This window comes from Nomascus leucogenys, unplaced genomic scaffold, assembly GCF_006542625.1.
Source record: "Nomascus leucogenys isolate Asia unplaced genomic scaffold, Asia_NLE_v1 000816F_86666_qpd_obj, whole genome shotgun sequence".
Lineage (NCBI taxonomy): Eukaryota > Metazoa > Chordata > Mammalia > Primates > Hylobatidae > Nomascus > Nomascus leucogenys.
The window spans coordinates 68,075-87,026 of NW_022096153.1; the positions used below are offsets into that span (position 1 = coordinate 68,075).

An 18,952-nucleotide genomic window follows, 5' to 3' on the forward strand; every position below is an offset into this window, starting at 1 on the left:
TAAGCTTTCACTGTGGGGGGGAGGGGGGAGGGAGGAGAACCTCATTGGTGCTCCTTGCCCTGCCTCCCACCTCAGGATGATGCAGAGATCCTTTGAGCTGACACCTGGGCATGTCATCCCCTTACCCCCAGGAGAGCACTCAGCCCTGACCAGCTACTTTGTAGGGTGGGATGGGGACAGCTCATTCTCATTAGGTTAAAAATCTCCTGAAGCAATGAGTGCTATGGAAGCTAGCCAGGTGGCTCTAATGCAATCATCACAGCGAATTTTAAGACTCTAAACTTGGTTGAGACCACAGAGCAATACTAGCTGCAGGAAGATTCCCACTGCAGGTATGTAGACCTTGGAAGCCCAGGACCCCACAGGGTGAATGAGCATCCTGACCTCTGACCCACAGACCTGTGAGCAGGTAAGTCTAGGGCTGGATTGAAAGGGGCTAAGCGTGAGGATGCGTCTTCTGCACGGATCTCAACTCACAGGCTCTCTGAATCCTGTTCACAAACCCACCGCCCTCGCTCCCTGACGCCAGAGCCACCTGCAGCTGGTCAGGCTCAGCCCAAGGACAGGGGAGAGGCCGCGGCCCCGCACCACAGCAGACATCAAGCAGAACACCCACAAAGCCACCACCTGGGAGGCCCCCAGGAAGCCCCTGGCCACCAAAGTTGCTGGCAAGAGGGCGCCGCCTACAGGAGGGATCAAGAAGCCCCACGGCTACAGGCCTGGCACCCTGACGCTCTGCAAAATCAGAAAGTACCAAAAGTCCACTCAGCTGCTCCTGCGCAAGCTGCACGTCCAGCACCTGGTGCGCGAGATCGCCCAGGCCGTCAGCCCGGACCTGCGTTTCCAGAGCGCAGCCACTAGCGCCCTGCAGGAGCCCAGCGAGGCCTACCTGGTGCGCCTCTTTGAAGACACCAACCTGTGTGCCATCCATGCCAGGCACGTGACATTTACACCCAGAGACATGCAGCTGGCCCGCCGCCTCTGCAGAGCGGGTACTTAAGAGCTTACTCTCCTGGGATACCTTGCACTCTAGAGGGCTTTGCTTCTGCTTTGTTTTTTGTTTTTGTTTTTGTTTTCTCTTCTTTCAGTTACTGGTAGTTCTGATGTTAGAAGTTTTATTCCGTTCTGGTTTCTTTTCCCCCATGGGGTCCAAAAGTAGCTAAGAATATGATTGGGAGTGGAAACATAAGCAGAAATCACAGGTAGTGACTGTGTTTCTATTTGCTTTTATTCGTAAACTTTTATTCTGCATTGAGGGTCTAATGCATTAGTGTTGAGTGGAAATGTCTCAGTGAGCAAGTTTCAGCACTTCAACTCTACATCAATTGTCAATACATTTGCTCTTTTGTTTGGAGAATGCCTTATTTAGACTATTTACAAGCAAATACATTTCTTCTTGATGGAAACTCTATGATATTTGTCACACTTGATCAAACAGTAGATGAGACCCACACTTTGAAATTTTCTATATGCAGCCACATGGTTTCAATGTTCCCTGTCTCCTGAGCTGTTCCTGCTAGTTTGCTATGAAAATACATCCAACTCTACTTTCTAAAAATTGAACAGACTCTCTATCCACAAGTCACTTCACATTACAGGAGGCAGAACAGCCAGTGTGGGTCTGTTTGTGGGTAGGAAAGAGAGAAACACTTATTAGAAGTTTCTAATGCAGTCCGTCACTGGCAGGTCAGTATTCTAGAACATGGTCATGGTTATGGCCATGGCCATGACTGGAATAACCAGGGCCTTATTCAGGGAGGTGGTAGAAGCAGCCCTCGGTGTGTGTGAGATGGGGAATCAGACGCCCCGCTGCAGCCCAAGCATTGGAAGGAGGCTGTTCACAGATGAAAATCCAAGGGCCACTTCAACATCTAGTACAAAATAATTGTCTTCTTCTGGGCCCCAGTCTAGATAGAAAGGCCTGTTCTTAAAGGACAAAGGACTGAATCTACTGTTTCTATGACAGGACTGCCTGTGCCCTGCACCTTCTGTGTTTTAGTCTAGGCTGAATTGACCTACAATTTTAACGTCTTTCTCCAACTGTTTCATTGATCTCATCTAGATGAAGGCAGCAGCTTCTTTCATAATTGCTTTGACTAAATATTTGTGCTTCTGGAGGCATATAGACACATTTTTCTGTTTCTTTCTACCTGAAAGAAAAAAAAGTTGTGTGGGTCCAAAGCGTCCTGGGGACAGGACGCTACTTTCAGAGAGAAAACCTCTTCCAAGAGACATGTGTTTTCATACTGAAGCCTGGAGCCGCAATGTCTTAGCTTTTATGCTTGCTGCTTGATTTCAATAGGTGAAGCCTCCAGAAACTATTTCCTTATGGTAGTCTATCCAGAAGGCTGTGTCCTGAGCAGGAGACTGGAATTGATTTGAATGAATGAAATTTGAATGAATGAAAATTGAATTTTAATTTGTCATCCACTGAACTATTTTTTGACTTTTGCAAGAATGAAATTAAAGTTACACACCAAGTTGTTGTCTAAAATGACTTCATTCACATTGCTACCAAGATTGTTTTATGTCAGGGGGGGCCCTTTGATAATATTAAAATGGTAAAGTATTCTAGAAGCTGCATGGAAAACTTCAGAGAGAAAACAGACCCTAGAAACACTGTCTAGTCTCTGCACTCATTTCCATGCCTTCAGCTCTGAAGAATCGGTTTTATTGTAAACTATTTTTATAGCTAAGGTAATATACTGATCTCTCTCTTGTCCTTCTGAGAAAGAAAAATACATCTGACATGTAATTTTCTAGTACGTAAGATTCTCACATATTTTAATTTTATATAATGGTGTTAAAATGCAAAAATTAAAGAGAAAATTCCTATGATTATAAGATTTAAGCATTAAATATTTTCATTAAAATAAAACACTTTTTCTAATTACAGTGACATATAATTCATCAAATTCATTCTTACTCTGAATGTAAGAAAAATGGGAACAAATGTATAGTAAAAAATCAAATGAACTTCCTGTGTTCATGGTGGCATGGATGGAGCTTAGTCATCATCGCTCTGCCCTAACAACAAGTATAAAATTTAAAAGGTGCAAAATTGGCCAGGCATGGTGGTTCATGCCAGTAATCCCAGCACTTTGGGAGGCCGAGGCAGGCGGATCACCTGAGGTCGGGAGTTCAAGACCAGCCTGGCCAACATGGAGAAACCCCATCTCTACTAAAAAAAAAAAAATTAGCTGGGCATGGTGGCGCATGCCTATAATCCCAGCTACTCGGGAGGCTGAGGTAGGAGAATCGCTTGAACCTAGGAGGTGGAGGTTGCGGTGAGCCAAGATCGCACCATTGCACACCAGCCTGGGCAACAAGAGTGAAACTCTGTCTCAAAAAAAACTGAAAAATCAACATCTCTTTTGATATTTCTCTGAGTAGTGAGGTCATAGGGCAAACTGCGGAGAAAATAAAAAGATCTGTGCTTTCCTCACTTCAATGTATGCTATAAAATTATAGTAACCCAAGCAGAATAACACTGGCTTAAAAACAGACACTTAGACCACTGGAACAGAGTAGAGAAGTCAATCCAGACATGTACAGCCAACTGAGTTTACACAAAGGTGACAACAACAACAATGAAGAAATGACTGTCCTTTCAATCAATGGTGACAGGAAAACTAGATATCCACATGCAAAATAATCAAATTACACCCTTTTCTCTCAGCATATACAAAAATACACTAAAATCTCTTTCAAACTTTAGAGCAGGACCCTCAACTATGACCCTACTACAAGAAACGTAGTGAAAAACATCCCCAACGCTGGTTAGGCCAGTGATCTTTTAGATATAACCCCAAAACACAGACAACAAAAGCAAAAGTCGGCAAAAGGAATTACATCTAACAAGTTTCTGCACAACAAAGGTAACAATCATCAGAGTGAAGAGACAACCAGCAGAATGGAACAAAATATTTGCACACCATATATCTGATGGGAATAAATTTCCAAAATACCTAAGAAATTCAAACAACTCAATAGGAAGGAAACAAAAATCAAAAATAAAAATAACCAAAAGACTTAAAGAGACATTTATGAAAAAAAGACAGAAAGGTATGACCAGTGGGTGTATGGAAAAATGCTCCACATCGCTAACCATCACAGAAATGCAAATTACAACCAAAATAAAATATTGCGTCACACCCATTAGAACAACTGTTATGAAAACATCAAGAAATAACAATTGTAGATGAAGTTGTGAAGAAAAGGGAAACCACTTGCCCTGTTGGTGAGAATGCAAATTAGTACAACCACTACAGAAACTAGTATGGCAGTTCCTCCAAAAACTAAAAATAGAGCTACAATATGTTCCACCAATGCCATACTGCTAAATATATATCCAGAGGAAATAAAAGTAGTATACTGAAGAGCTATCTGTATGCTCATGTCTATTGCAGCACTATCACTAACATAGAAAATCAACATAAGTGTCCAAAAAAAGATGACTGGATAAAGAAGATGTGATATGTATACACAACAAAATACATCTCCAGGTTCATCTATGTGTTCTTATATTTTAAGGCTACTTAAGGAATAGCCTAAAAAAATAAGGACACAAAGATGAACCTGGAGATCATTATGCTATGTTATGCTGTGTAAATATGCAAGGCATAGAAAGACAAATACTACTTGACCTCAATCTTATGTAGAATCTAAAAAAGTTGATCTTATAGAAGTAGACAGTAGCATGGTAGTTACCATGGGTTGGGGTGGCAGGGACGGAGTATTTGAGGAGACAGTCAAAATATACAAAATTTCGGTCACATGGGAGGAATAAATTCAAGAGATCTATTTTACAGCATGGTGACTCCACCTAACAATATATCGTGCTCTTGAAAAATGCTAAGAGTGAATGTGAAGTGTTCTTACAAAACTACAATAACTGTGTAAAAAGTAGCTAGATTTTGACATTGTAAAATGTATATAATACATCATGTTGTACATAAGAAGTATATACAATACGAAATGTCAGGAGACAAGATTTACCAATAGATAAATACAGAGATCCGTGGTTGGAAGGGGTTGGTGTTGAAAGAAGGAATAGAGAAGCTAGAGACAAAAGATTTTTAGAGAAGTGAAACTATTTCATAGGACACTATGGTTGTGGATGCCTGTCATGATGCATCTGTCCAAACCCATAGAATGTACAACAAAAACGTAGTGAACACTAATGTAAGCTACAGACATTGAGTTATAATAATAGATCAATGTAGGTTCAATGATTGTAACTCACATACAATCTGGGATAGGGAGTTGATACCGGAGGGAGGCTATGCATATGTGGGGGAAGGATATAGGGGAACTCTCTAATTTTTGCCTGATTTTGCATAAAACTAAAACTTTTCTATAAAATGAGCACAAAATTCTTAGCTAAAGCCATCAGGCAAGAGGAAGACATAAAAGGTATTAACATTGGAAAAAAGCAAGTCAGACTATCTCTATTGCCTGGTGATCTGATGGTATACATAGTAAACCTTAAACACTCCTACAAAAGACAGCCAGACCTCATAGGTAAATTCAGTAAAATCTCAGGTTACAAAAGTCATGCACACAAATTAACAGCTTGCTATACACCAACAACAACCAAGATGAGAATTAAATAAAAAACTCGATCCCTCTTACAGTAGCTACATATGTATATGGGAATATACTTAAAAAAGAAGGTAAAAGATCCCAAAACAAGGAGAACTACAAGGCACTGCTGAAAGAAGTAATAGACGGTACAAACGAACAGAAATACTTTCCATGCCCGTGGATTAGAAAAACCAGTATTGTTAAAACAAAAAACCATGCAGCCCAAAGAAAACTACAGATTCGATGCAATTTCTTCCCAAATAACAACATCATTTTATGCAGAGTTAGAAAAAAATTTTTAAAGTTCATATGGAACCAAAAACAGCTAGGATAGCCAAGCCATCCTAAGGAAAAGGAATAAATATGGAGGCATCACATTACCGGACTTCAAAGTATCCCAAAAGGCTATGCCAAACAATGTGGTACTGGCATAAAAGTAGATCCAAAGACCAATGAAACAAAATAGAGAAAACAAAAATAAAGCCAACTGATTTTGACAAAGCATACAGAAACATCAACTGGGGAAATAACACCCTATTGAATAAATGCTGATGGGAACACTGAATAGCCACACACAGAAGAGGGAAACTGGATCCCTATCTTTCATCATACACAAAAATTTACTTAAGGTGAATTCAAGACTTAAATCTAGGTCCTGAAACAATAAAAACTCTAGAAGAAAACCCGGGAAAACTCTTCTAGACATTGGCCTAGGCAAACAACTTATAACAAAGACCCCAAAAGCAAATTCAAAAAAAGCAAAAATAAATGAGTGGGAGCTAATGAAAAGAAAAAATAAATCATCAGAGTAAACAAACAAACTACAGAATGGGAGAAACTATTTGCAAATTATGCCTCTGGCAAAGGACTGATTGATCCAGAATCTACAAGAAATTGAAACAAATCATCAAAGAAAACACAAATAATCCCATTAAAAAGTGAGCAAACAACATGCATAGACGTTTCTCAAAAGAAGACACACAAATAACTAATAAACAGGGAAAAATGCTCCACATCTCTAATTATCAGGGAAATGCAATTTAAAGCCACAATGAAAAACAGCTGAGTTTCTCACCCACCTTACCCCAGCGGGAGTGGTCATTATTCAATAGTCAAAGAACAGCAGGTGTTGGCGTAAATGTGGTGAAAAGGAAACGTTTAGGCGTTGCTGGTGGAATGTAAATTAGTACAACCTCTGCAGAAAACAGTGTAGAGATTTCACAAGGAACTCAAAGTAGATCTACCATTCCATCCAGAAATCCCACTACTGGGTACACACCTAAAAAAAGGAAGTCATTATATCAAAGAAACCTGCACACATATTTTTATCACAGCACAGTTCACAATTGCAAAGATATAAAATCAACCTAAGTGCCCATCAACTGATGAGTGGTCCCCAAGATGGCCAATAGGAAGCAGCTGTGGTCTGTGGCGCTCACAGAGAGGAAGAGGGGCGAGTGAATGCAGCACCTTCAACTGAGATATCCACGTACTCACATTGAGACTATGTAGGAAAACAACCCGACCCATGGAGAATGAAGAAAAGCAGGGTGGGCCGGGCGCGGTGACCCACGCCTGTAATCCCAGCATTTTGGGAGGCCGAGGCGGGCGGATCACGAGGTCAGGAGATCGAGACCATCCTGGCTAACATGATGAAGCCCCGTCTCTACTAAAAAATAGAAAAAATCAACCGGGTGTGGTGGCCGGCGCCTGTAGTCCCAGCTACTCGGAAGGCTGAGGCAGGAGAATGGCGTGAACCTGGGAGGCGGAGCTTGCAGTGAGCCGAGATTAAGCCACTCCAGCCCAGGCAACAGAGGGAGACTCCGTCTGAAAAAAAAAAAAAACAAACAAAAAAAAAACGAAACCAGCCAATTCCCATCAATCGGGTCGATAAAGAAAATGCTTATATATATATGTATATACACCACTGAATACAACTCAGCCAAAAATACAAAAGAAAAAAAAAAGAAAAGCAGGGTGGAGAAACGGTCCACCCTGGAGCAACACAGAGCCAAGGGAACCGGCACCCCCCGGTGGAGGGAAGCAGTGAGTGATTGCATGCCCCCGGGAAACCACACTTCTCCCGTGGATCTTTGCAATCTGTGGATCAGGAGGTCCCCTTATAGGCCCGTGTCTCCAGCGCCTGGGGTCTGATGCACACAGCTGTGTGGAGTCTCCGCAGAGCAGCTGCTCGAACATGTACAGAGACCCAGGAACTTTACATATTCTGGTCTCGGGATCCCTGGCAAAGGTATCTGCAGCTCAGGCAAGGCAGAAGGTCTGTGAATACCCCTAGGAAGGGGGCTGAATCCTGGGGGCTGAGCAGCATCAATCTGCAGGCCCCACTTACATGGCAACTCACAAGATAGGACCCACTGGCTTGGAATTCGAGCCAGCCACAAGAAACAAGGTGGAGCCTGCCTGAGACAGGACAGAGACCCCAGGAAAGGGCCAAGCTGCTATCTATGCTGTTTGGTCAACTCAGCTGTTTCGGTCTGCGGGCTTTGGAGAGTCCAAATGGTCGGGATAGGTAGGGTACCCCCAGCACAGCACAGCTGCTTTCCCAGAATGTGGCCAGACTGCTTCTTTAAGCAGGACCCTAATCCACTGCTCCTTGTGGGGTGGGTCCTCCCAGCCAGGGCCTCCAGCCACACCTGCCTCTGTTCTACAGCTGACAGAGTTCTAATTTCTCCCTGAGTCTAAGTGTCCATGGGGTAGGGCATGCTGCCACCGTGACTGTTCAGGCATCTCAGCTGGTCCAGCCTGTGGGCCTTGGAGAGCCCTAATGGATCAGGGGGTGAAGGGATCCCCAATACAGCACAGCTGCTCCACCAAAAAGCGTCAGATTGCTTAAGTATGTCCCTGATCCCATTCCTCCCGACTGCATGAGATTTTCCCAAGCAGTGTAACCAGCCACCTCCTACACATACATTCAAGCCAGTAACAAGTTTAGTACCCTCCTGGGACAAAGTTTCCAGAGGAAGAAGCAAGATGCCGTCTGTGCTGTTTTGCAGTTTTCAAAGGTGATAATTCCAAGTATGGGAAAAACCCAGGTGACTACAATCTGGAGCAGACACCCAGCAAACTGCAGCAGCCCTACAGAAGAGTGGTTAGAGTGTTAAAAAAAAAAAAAAATCAAACAGCAAACAACAACCACAACAAAACCAAAACTCCCATCTAAAGGTCAGCAACCTCAAAGCTTGAAGCTAGATAAACCCACAAAAATAAGAAAGAATTTGACAATGCTTTTTATTTTCTCTTACATTTCTTTCAGATGAAATTAAGCTTCAGAGAATAACATCTCCTATCACATTCATATCACATTTTTGCATATCTAACTTGATTTTTTCTCCTGAAATTTACTAAGTGATAGTGATATTCATCAGTTTCAACTTTGGAAAAAAAAAGAAATTCATGTTGCCTCTTTTAATTCTTAAAAAAAGAAGGATTAGCACAAAAAAACCTGAAAACTCAAAAACCCAGAGTGCCCCTTTTCCTCCAAATGACCACAACACCTCTCCACCAAGGGCTCAGAAGTGGGCTGAGACTGAGATGGCTAAAATGACAGGATGTGGATAAAAATAAACTTCGCTGACCTAAAAGACCATGTTGTAACTCAATGGAAAGAAGCTAAGGATCATGATAAAACAATGCAGACTTAGACTCCCACACAATAATAATGAGAGACTTTAACACCCCACTGGCAACATTAGACAGATCATCAAGACAGAAAATTAACAGATATTCAGGACCTGAACTCAGCTCTGGATCAAATGGACCTAACAGGTATCTACAAAACTCTCCACCCAAAAACAATAGAATATACATTCTTCTCATCAACACACAGCAGTTACTCTAAAATTGATCACATAACTGGAAGTAAAACACTTTTCACCAAATGCAAAATAACTGAAATTATAACAGTCTCTTGGACCACAGCACAATCAAATTAGAACTCAAAATTAAGAAATTCACTCAAAACCATACAACTACCTGGAAACCGAACAACCTGCACTGGAATGACTTTTGGGTAAATAATGCAATTAAGGCAGAGATCAAGAAGTTCTTTGAAATTAATGAGAATGAAGATAAAATGTATCAGAATCTCTGGGGTGCAGCTAAAGCAGTGTTAAGAGGGAAATTTGTTGCACTAAACACCCACATCAAAAAGTTAGAAAAGACTTGTTAAAAACCTAACATCACAACTAATGATCTAGAGGACAGGAGCAAACAAATGCCAAAGCTAATAGAAGATAGTAAATAACCAAGATCACAGCTGAACTGAAGGAGATAGAGACACAAAAAAACCCTTCAAAAAATCGATGAATTCAGTAGTGGGTGTTTTGAAAAAATTAATAAAATAGATAAACTTCTAGCTAGGCTAATAAAGAAGAAAAAGAGAAGATTAAAATAAACACAATCAGGCTGGGTGCGGTGGCTCATGCCTGTAATCCCAGCACTTTGGGAGGCCGAGGCAGGTGGATCACAAGGTCAAGAGATCAAGACCATCCTGATCCAAAATGGTGAAACTCTGTCTCTACTAAAAATACAAAAATTAGCTGGGCATGGTGGCGTGCACCTGTAGTCCCAGCTACTTGGGAGGCTGAGGCAGGAGAATCGCTGGAACCCAGGAAGTGGAGGTTGCAGTGAGACGACATAGCACCACTGCACTCCAGCATGGTGATACAGACTCCATCTCAAAAAAAAAAAAAAAAAAACACACACAATCAGAAATACAGGGGATATCACCACTAACCCCACAGCAATACACACAGCCATCAGAGACTACAAACAACACCTCCATGCACATAAATTAGAAAATTAGAAGAAATAGATAAATTCCTGGATACGTTTACCCTACCAAGACTGATCCAGGAACAAATCAGATCCTCGAATAGACCAATAATAAGTTCTAAAATTGAAGCAGTAATTAATAGCCTACCAGCCAAAAAAAGGCCCAGGACCAGAAGATTCACAGTTGAATTCTACCAGAAGTAAAAAAAAAAAAAAAAAAAAAAAGGGAGCTGACACCATTCCTACAGAAACTATTCCAAAATATTAAGTCAGCATCATTCTGATACCAAAACCTGGCAGAGATACAACAAAAAAAGAAAACTTCAGGCTAATATCCTTGATGAACATTGGCGCAAAATTCTTCAACAAAATGCTGGCAAACCAAATCCAGCAGCACATCAAAAAGCTTATCCACCACAATCAAGTAGACTTCATCCCTGTGATGCAAGGCTTGTTCAACATACACAAATCAATAAATGTGATTCATCACATAAACAGAACTAAAGACAAAAACCACATGATTATCTCAATAGATGTAGAAAAGGCCTTTCATAAAATTCAACATCACTTCATGTTAAAAACTCTCAATAAACTAGGTATCAAAGGAACATACCTCAAAATAAGAGCTGTATATGATAAATCCACAGCCAATATCATACTGAATGGTCAAGGGCTGGAAGCACTTCCTGTGCAAATTGGCACAAGACAAGTTTGCCCTTTCTCACCACTCCTATTCAACATAGTACTGGAAGTCTTAGCCAGAGTAATCAGACAAGAGAAAGAAATAAAGGGCATCCAAATTGTTAAAGAGGAAGTTAAATTGTCACTGTCTCCAGTGGTATGATTGTATACCTAGAAAGAGAATCAAATCAAGAACTCAACCCCTTTTATAATAGCTGCAAAAAATAAAGTAAAATACTTAGGAATATACCTATCCAAGGATGTGAAAGACCTCTACAAGGAAAAGTGCAAAATACTGCTGAAAGAAATCATAGATGAAACAAACATAAAAACATCCCATGCTTATGGAGGGGTAGAATCACTATTGTAAAAATGACCAAACTGCCAAAAGCAATCTACAAATTCAATGCAATTTCCATCAATATTCCATTATCATTCTTCACAGAACTAGAAAAAAACTGTTCTAAAATTTATATGGAAGTATAAAAGAGCCTGCATAGCCAAAGTAAGGCTGAGCACAAAGAAGGAATATAGAGGCATCACATTACCCAACTTCAAATTATACTACAAGGCTATATTTACCAAAACAGCATGCTACTGGTATAAAAATAGGCATATAGACCAATGAAACAAAATAGATAATCCAGAAATAAAGCCAAATACTTACAGCCAACTGATCTTCGACAAAGCAAACAAAAAGATAAAGGAGCGAAAGGACACCCTATTCAACAAATAGTGCCAGGATAATTGGCAAGCCTATCATATAGAAGGATGAAAGTGGATCCTCAACTCTCACCTTATACAAAAATCAACCCAAAATGGATGAAACACTTTAAATCTAACACCTGAAACCATAAAAATTCTAGAAGATAACATCAGAAAAACTTTGTAGACATTAGCTTAGGCAAAGATTTCATGACCAAGAACCCAAAAGCAAATGCAAGAAAAACAAAGATAAATAGATAGGACTTAATTAAACTAAAAAGCTTCTGCACAGCAAGAAAACTTAATAAGAATCAGCAGAGTAAACAAACAACCTATAGAGTGGGAGAAAATATTCACATACTGTGTATCTTACAAAGGACTAATATTCAGAATCTATAAGGAACTAAAACAAAGCCTCAAGGAAAAGAACAAACAATCCCATCAAAAAGTGTGCTAAAACATAAATAGGCAATTTTCAAAAGAAGATATACAAATGGCCACCAAACATATGAAAAAATGTTCAATAATGATCAAGGAAATGTAAATCGAAACTACAATGCAATGCCACCTTACTCCTGCAAGAATGCCATAATTAAAAAATCAAAAAATAATAGATGTTATGGTGGATGAGGTGAGGAACACTTTTACACTGCTGGTGGGAATGCAAACTGGCACAACCACTACGGAAAACAGGGTGGAGATTCCTTAAAGAACTAAAAGGAGATCTATCATTTGATCCACCAATCCCACTACTGGGAATCTGCCCAGAGAAAAATAAGTCATTATATGAAAAAAACACTTGCACACACATGTTTATAGCAGCACAATTCACAATTGCAAAAATATGAAACCAGGCTGGGCACAGTGGCTCAGACCTGTAATCCCAGCGCTTTGGGAGGCCGAGGTGGGTGGATCATGAAGTCAGGAGATCGAGACCATCCTGGCTAACATGGTGAAACCCCGTCTCTACCAAAAATATAAAAAATTAGCCAGGCGTGGTGGTGGGCATCTGTAGTCCCAGCTATTAGGGAGGCTGAGGTAGGAGAATGGTGTGAACCCAGGAGGTGGAGCTTGCAGTGAGCCAAGATCGCACCACTGCACTCCAGCCTGGGCGACAGAGTGAGACTCCGTCTCAAAAAAAAAATAAAAATAAAAATAAACCAGCCAATGTCCATCATCGGGTTGATAAAGAAAATGTTTATATATATATATATATGTTATAAATGTTATATATGTAATAAATTTGTTATAAATGTTATATATATATAAATGTTATATAGATGTGTGTGTGTGTGTGTGTGTGTGTGTGTATATATATATATATATATATATATACACACCATTGAATACAACTCAGCCAAAAATAGGAAAGAAATAATGGTATTCCCAGCAACCTGGATGGAATTGGAGACCATTACTTTAAGTGAAGTAAGTCAAGAATGGAAAATCAAACATCATATGTTCTCACTTATAAACAGGAGCTAAGCTATGACAACACAAAAATATAAGAATGTTACAGTGGACCTTGCGGACTTAGGTTGAAGGGTGGAAGGGGGTGAGGAATAAAAGACTACGCACTGGGTACAGTGTACACTGCTCAGGTGGTGGGCACACCAAAATTTCAGAAATCACCATTAAATCACTTATGCATGTAACCAAGCACCACCTGCTCCCCAAAAACTATTGAAATAATAATAAAACAAAAGAAAACAAGCAGAAAACAGGAACATATACACCATGGACTGCTACTCAGCCATAAAAAGGAATGAAACTATGTCATTTCAGCAACTTGGATGGAATTGGAGGCCATTATTCTCCGTAAAGTAACTCAGGAATCTACAAGCAAATAGTGCACCATCTCACCTAGAAGTGAAAGCTAAGCTATGGGTCCACAAAAGCATGCAGTGTAGTATACTAAACATTAGAGACTCAGAAGTGGGGAAGGTGAGAGGAGGGTGATGGAGGAAGAAACTGCCTGTTGAGGAAAATGTAAACTAACTGAGTGATAAGTGCACTAAAATCCCAGACTTCGGCACTATACAATTCATCTGTGGAACGAAAGACAACTTGTACTCCTAAAGCTATTGAAACACATTTTAAAAAATTTAACAACAAAATAATAATAATAATAAGCTCGAATTTTAAAACACTAATACAAACTTATTTTGTAAGTACTGGTATTATGGAATCTATTGTTTTGTGTGCCATACCTACATTGAATTGGGCACTAATTTCTACTATAGGTATCACAAAAGTCTTTTAACAGTATATTTGAATAGAATTCACAACTACACAATTTATCTATGGAACCTAAAACTACAGGTACCCCTACAAATATTGAAATAACAAAATATATTCAATGTTTTCTGAGCTCAGCTGTGACCTCGTGTCAGCAGGTCAGTGAGGTCAAAGCTGGCTTCTCAGGACCTCGTGGCATTCCCATCATGGGCAATGGCAGGATAGCTCAGCTCAGGTGTCCCTTCCACCTTCATAGGGGAAAAGGAGCTTGAGGGAGCTGAGGGGGAGCACCAGCAACAGTCACATGTGATTCTTTTCTCAGGAAAGCTTTGGCTTATCCGGAGCCAAATCTGCTGGAGGCTACCAGAAGATTTTCATGAGTGTCACTTTTGGGGAGAAAATGTCAGAGGAGAATCCCAGACAGAGAAGTGACCATTTCAAATTTTTCAAATTTCCGTACCCCCCCACCCCCCTCCTGGAACACTTCATTCTCAAAGGAACTGATAAAACCTCATGATCTCATGCATTGGTGTTTTGGAGCAGATGTGCAATTTGGCTAAATTTCGACTTTATTAAAGAATTTTTTCCACTGTCAATATTTCCATGATGATGGAGAAATGTAAACTTTCAGATTCCCTTCCACACCTAGAACTTTAGGTTACCCACCCACCTACCATCCCTCCCACAAGGCGCACTGCAGAAGGTTCGGTCTCCATTGGGTGTGTGCAGAACCCGGGGACTTGATTGGGTTTTCACAGCCCTGATTAGGTTGAGTATCTAGTGAAGCAGGAAGTACAGTGGAAGGTAGCTGGGTGGGTCTAATCCAATCATCTGAGCTCCTTATAAGAGGCAGGGTTTTACTGAGACCACAAAGATCTCCAGTCAGAAAGAGACTGCCTGCGAGGGAGATTCCTGGCCGCTGCTGTGTAGACCAAGGAAACCCAGGACCCTCCCTCCGGGAAGACTAAGCAGCCCGGCCTCCGACCCACACAACTGAGAGCTGGTAAGTGTGGGGCTGGGTTGGCGGGGGCTAAGTGTGTGGGAGAGTCATGCGCATGGATCTCAACTCACAGGCTCTCTGAATCCTGTCCACAGCACCACTGCCCTCTCTCTTTGACGCCAGCACCGCCTGCAGCCGGCCAGGCTCAGCCCAAGGAGAGGGGAGAGGCTAAGGCCCCGCATCATGGCGCGCACCAAGCAGACCGCCCGCAAAGCCACCGCCTGGCAGGCCCCCAGGAAGCCCCTGGCCACCAAAGCCGTCGGAAAAAGAGCGCCGCCTACAGGAGGGATCAAGAAGCCTCACCGCTACAAGCCTGGCACTCTGGCGCTGCGGGAAATCAGAAAGTACCAGAAGTCCACGCAGCTGCTCCTGCGCAAGCTGCCCTTCCAGCGCCTGGTGCGCGAGATCGCCCAGGCCATCAGCCCGGACCTGCGCTTCCAGAGCGCGGCCATTGGCGCCCTGCAGGAGGCCAGCGAGGCCTACCTGGTGCGACTCTTTGAAGACACCAACCTGTGTGCCATCCATGCCAGGCGCGTCACAATTATGCCCAGAGACATGCAGCTGGCCCGCCGCCTCCACAGAGAGGGTCCTTAAGAGCCCAAAGGTAGCTAAGCATAGAATTGGGAGTGGAAACAGGCAGAAATCAGATCTTGGTGGTGTTTCTGTGTGCTTTTGTTTGTTAACGTCTAATCTACCTTGAGGGTCATAAGGCACTAGTGTCAGGTGGGAATGTTTCAGTGAGCCAGTTTCAGCACTTCAGCTCTACATCAATTTTCAAGAAACCTGTTCATTTTCACTGGACTATGCCTGTGTTTAGACTACTAACCAAATAAATCTCTTCCTGATGGCAACTCAGTGATGTTTGTTTAACTTGATCAGTAGATGAGACCCACACTTCGACTTTTCCTGTATGCAGCTCTGTGTTTGCAATGCTCCCTGTGTCCTGGGCTGTTCCTGCTAGTTTGCTATGAACGCACATTCAAATCTGCTTTCTAAAATACGAATAGACTCTGTATCCATAAGTCACTTCACATTATGGGAGGCAGTGTGGGTGTGTGTGCGGGTAGGAAAGGGAAAGAGGCAGCCTTTAGAAGTCTGATACCGTCCATCTCTGTCAGTTCAGCATCCTAGAACATGGTTGGCTAATTTTTCTAGAACACGCCCAGCTAATTTTTCTATTTTTAGTAGAGACAGGGTTTCATCATGTTGGTCAATATGGTCTCGATCTCCTGGCCTCGTGATCTGCCCACGTTGGCTTCCCAAAGTGCTGGGATTACAGGCGTGAGCCACTGCGTCCAGCCAATTTTTTTTTTGAGATGGAGTCTCGCTCTGTCGCCAGGCTGGAGTGCAGTGGCAGGATCTCGGTTCACTGCAACCTCCAACTCCCTGGTTTAAGTGATTCTCCTGCCTCAGCCTCCCGAGTAGCTGGGACTACAGCCACTTGCCACCATGCACAGCTAATTTTTGAACTTTTAGTAGAGCCATGTTGGCCAAGATGGTCTCGATCTCCTGACCTCATGATCTGCCTACCTCAGCCTCCCAAATTGCTGGGATTACAGAGGGCCACATTTTTAACAAGTACCAAAAAATCATGTGATTTTAGACTCAAGGCCAAAAAAGAAATCCTGGGGGGAAACGTAATTGTTCCATGTTCCCTATGACAGAAGACTTTGTGTGCCAGAGCTTCAGTGTCTCAATCTACCCTGAATTTACCCACAATTTTAATATCTTCCACAAACTCTTAAATTGGCCACACCTGGGTGAAGGAAGCAACCTATTTCATAATCATTTCGACTAAATATTTGGATCATTTCTGACATCTGAGTTTTTTTTCTACATCTTCCTATTTGGAAGAATAAACTTGCATGGGCCTTTAGCACCCTCCAGATAGCAAACTGCTTTGAAAGAGAAGCCCCTTCCAAGAGACTATGGTGATTTCACACTGAAGACAGAAGTTGCTCTGCCTTAGGACTTTGCTTTTTCTGGGTTTTATTTTCTTATCATGATCAGTTACTAGTTCATATTTTCTGCTGAATTTGTTTAAAGGCATTATTGATGAGATTATGGGTTTCACACAAAAAAAATTACTTTGGTGAAAGTGGATTGAAATTAACAGAACTTAAATTTTTCAATGCTTCTCAAGTACAAGAGTTGAACATGGCATGGTAGGTGAGGGAGTAGGAGGTAGATTTTGACAAGATTTTTTCAATTCAGATGATTTCAAATTTTTTGTTTTTATCCAAACTACAGAAAATTTTAATGAGCTGTCAATTCAAAGGTCATTACAAAAAAAATTTGAAGCTAAATCACAATGTAATTTTTGAATTATGATCTCAAAAAATTTGAATAATTGGATGGCATTGCTGTGACAAAACAAGGTTTTTCAGCTCTTTCATCTTTAAAAACAAAAACCTGATGGGAATCATCTCGTTTTACCAAACAGCAGTCTGCTCCCTTGAATATGTGCCTAAGAAAAACTAATTAAAAACAAAAGAACTTCATCTATCTCATTAATAGGTTCATATAAAATAAAATATTTTCTTATCAAATAGACTACTAGATATTCCTATACTCGGCACTAGCTTGAAATTATATGACATGTCTCTCCAATATTGATGATAGTTATTAAACTATTACAAAAGATCTGACTCCATTCATTTTGTGAGAGCATGGCCCCCTTCTCCGCCATGTATGGAAGTTACCACTCTACTGTGTATCCTTCTTCATAGAAAACGTAACACCATCAAATTATTTTTTAAACTTGTCTAATTGGGTTACAGCAGTTTGTTTGTTGTACTTTTGAAGACCAGACCCTAGATACTATGCACATGGAAACAGTGCAGCTAGATTGTTTAAACTTTACTTGGGCACAGGCTAAATACTTTTGGGGGGCAAAGGCAGGCAGGGCGAATGTTAAGGTTATTCCAGAGTGATCATAAATTGTTGAAAATAACTGTGAAGTTGTAGGCCATACGCGCTGGGTCAGACCTGTAATCCCAGCACTTTGAGAGGCAAGGCAGGTGGATCTCTTGAAGTCAGGGGTTCAAGACCAGCTTAGCCAACATGGTGAAACTCCATCTCTACTAAAAATACAAAAATTAGCCAGTGTGGTGGCACATGCCTGTAATCCCAGCTACTCTGGAGGCTGAGGCAGGAGAATTGTTTCAACCTGGAAGGCAGAGGTTGCAGTGAATCAAGATCATGCCACTATATGCCAGCCTGGGCAACCGAGCAAGACCCCATCAAAAAAAAAGAAAAAGAAAGGAGGGAAGGAAGGGGAATGGAAGTGGAGGGGAGGGGAGCGGAGGGGAAGGGGAAGGGAAAAAAGAAGGAAGGAAAGAAAGAAAGAAGGAAAGAAAGAAAGAAGGAAAGAAAAAGAATGAAAGAAAAAGAAAAAGAAAGGAAGAGAAAGAAAGAAAGAAGAAAGAAAGAAAGAAAGAGAAAGAGAGAGAGAGAGGGAAGGGAGGAAGGAAGAAAGGAAGGAAGGAAGGAAAGAAAAGCTGTGAAGTGCCGTCCCTTCATTTGTTAGTCATCTCCTCACTACCTCACCAGTTCCAGCCAGAGGCCACATTTTTCTAGGCAGTCTCCAAATGTACATTATGAGATAGACTTTAATAATAACAGTGAAGCTCCAGGAAAACTTACATTGTTATTAACATGTAATACAACCAGCCATGAAAGCTGTCAAAGATTTTTCCTGGAAAGATATCACTTTCTACAAATTTTCTTCTTGAGAATTGTGGCTATATGACATTACATATTGAGAAGGTTTAGAATGTGTAGGGACACTGAACCTTCTCAGCGAATCCGTTTTTCCTCTTTGAAAAAACAACCCTGTGTTTCTGCTCCTGAACTGACCTGACCTCTGAGACCTTGATAGGATCTTGTTTCTGTCTTCAGCAGTTCAGCTTTACTCAAACTCTACAAAAAGCATTGAGATCTACGTGA

At 41.4% G+C, this 18,952-nt stretch overlaps 1 protein-coding gene across 1 annotated transcript; it reads left to right on the plus strand.

Annotated features, from left to right (window-relative positions):
• Positions 1 to 370: 370 nt before the first annotated feature.
• On the plus strand, positions 371 to 15,598 carry LOC100600166. The gene is made up of 4 exons (XM_030808652.1): positions 371 to 409; positions 530 to 992; positions 14,261 to 14,406; positions 15,128 to 15,598. Exons 1-4 carry the CDS (start codon positions 371 to 373, stop codon positions 15,596 to 15,598), a joined length of 1,119 nt encoding a protein of 372 aa, XP_030664512.1.
• Positions 15,599 to 18,952: the final 3,354 nt, after the last annotated feature.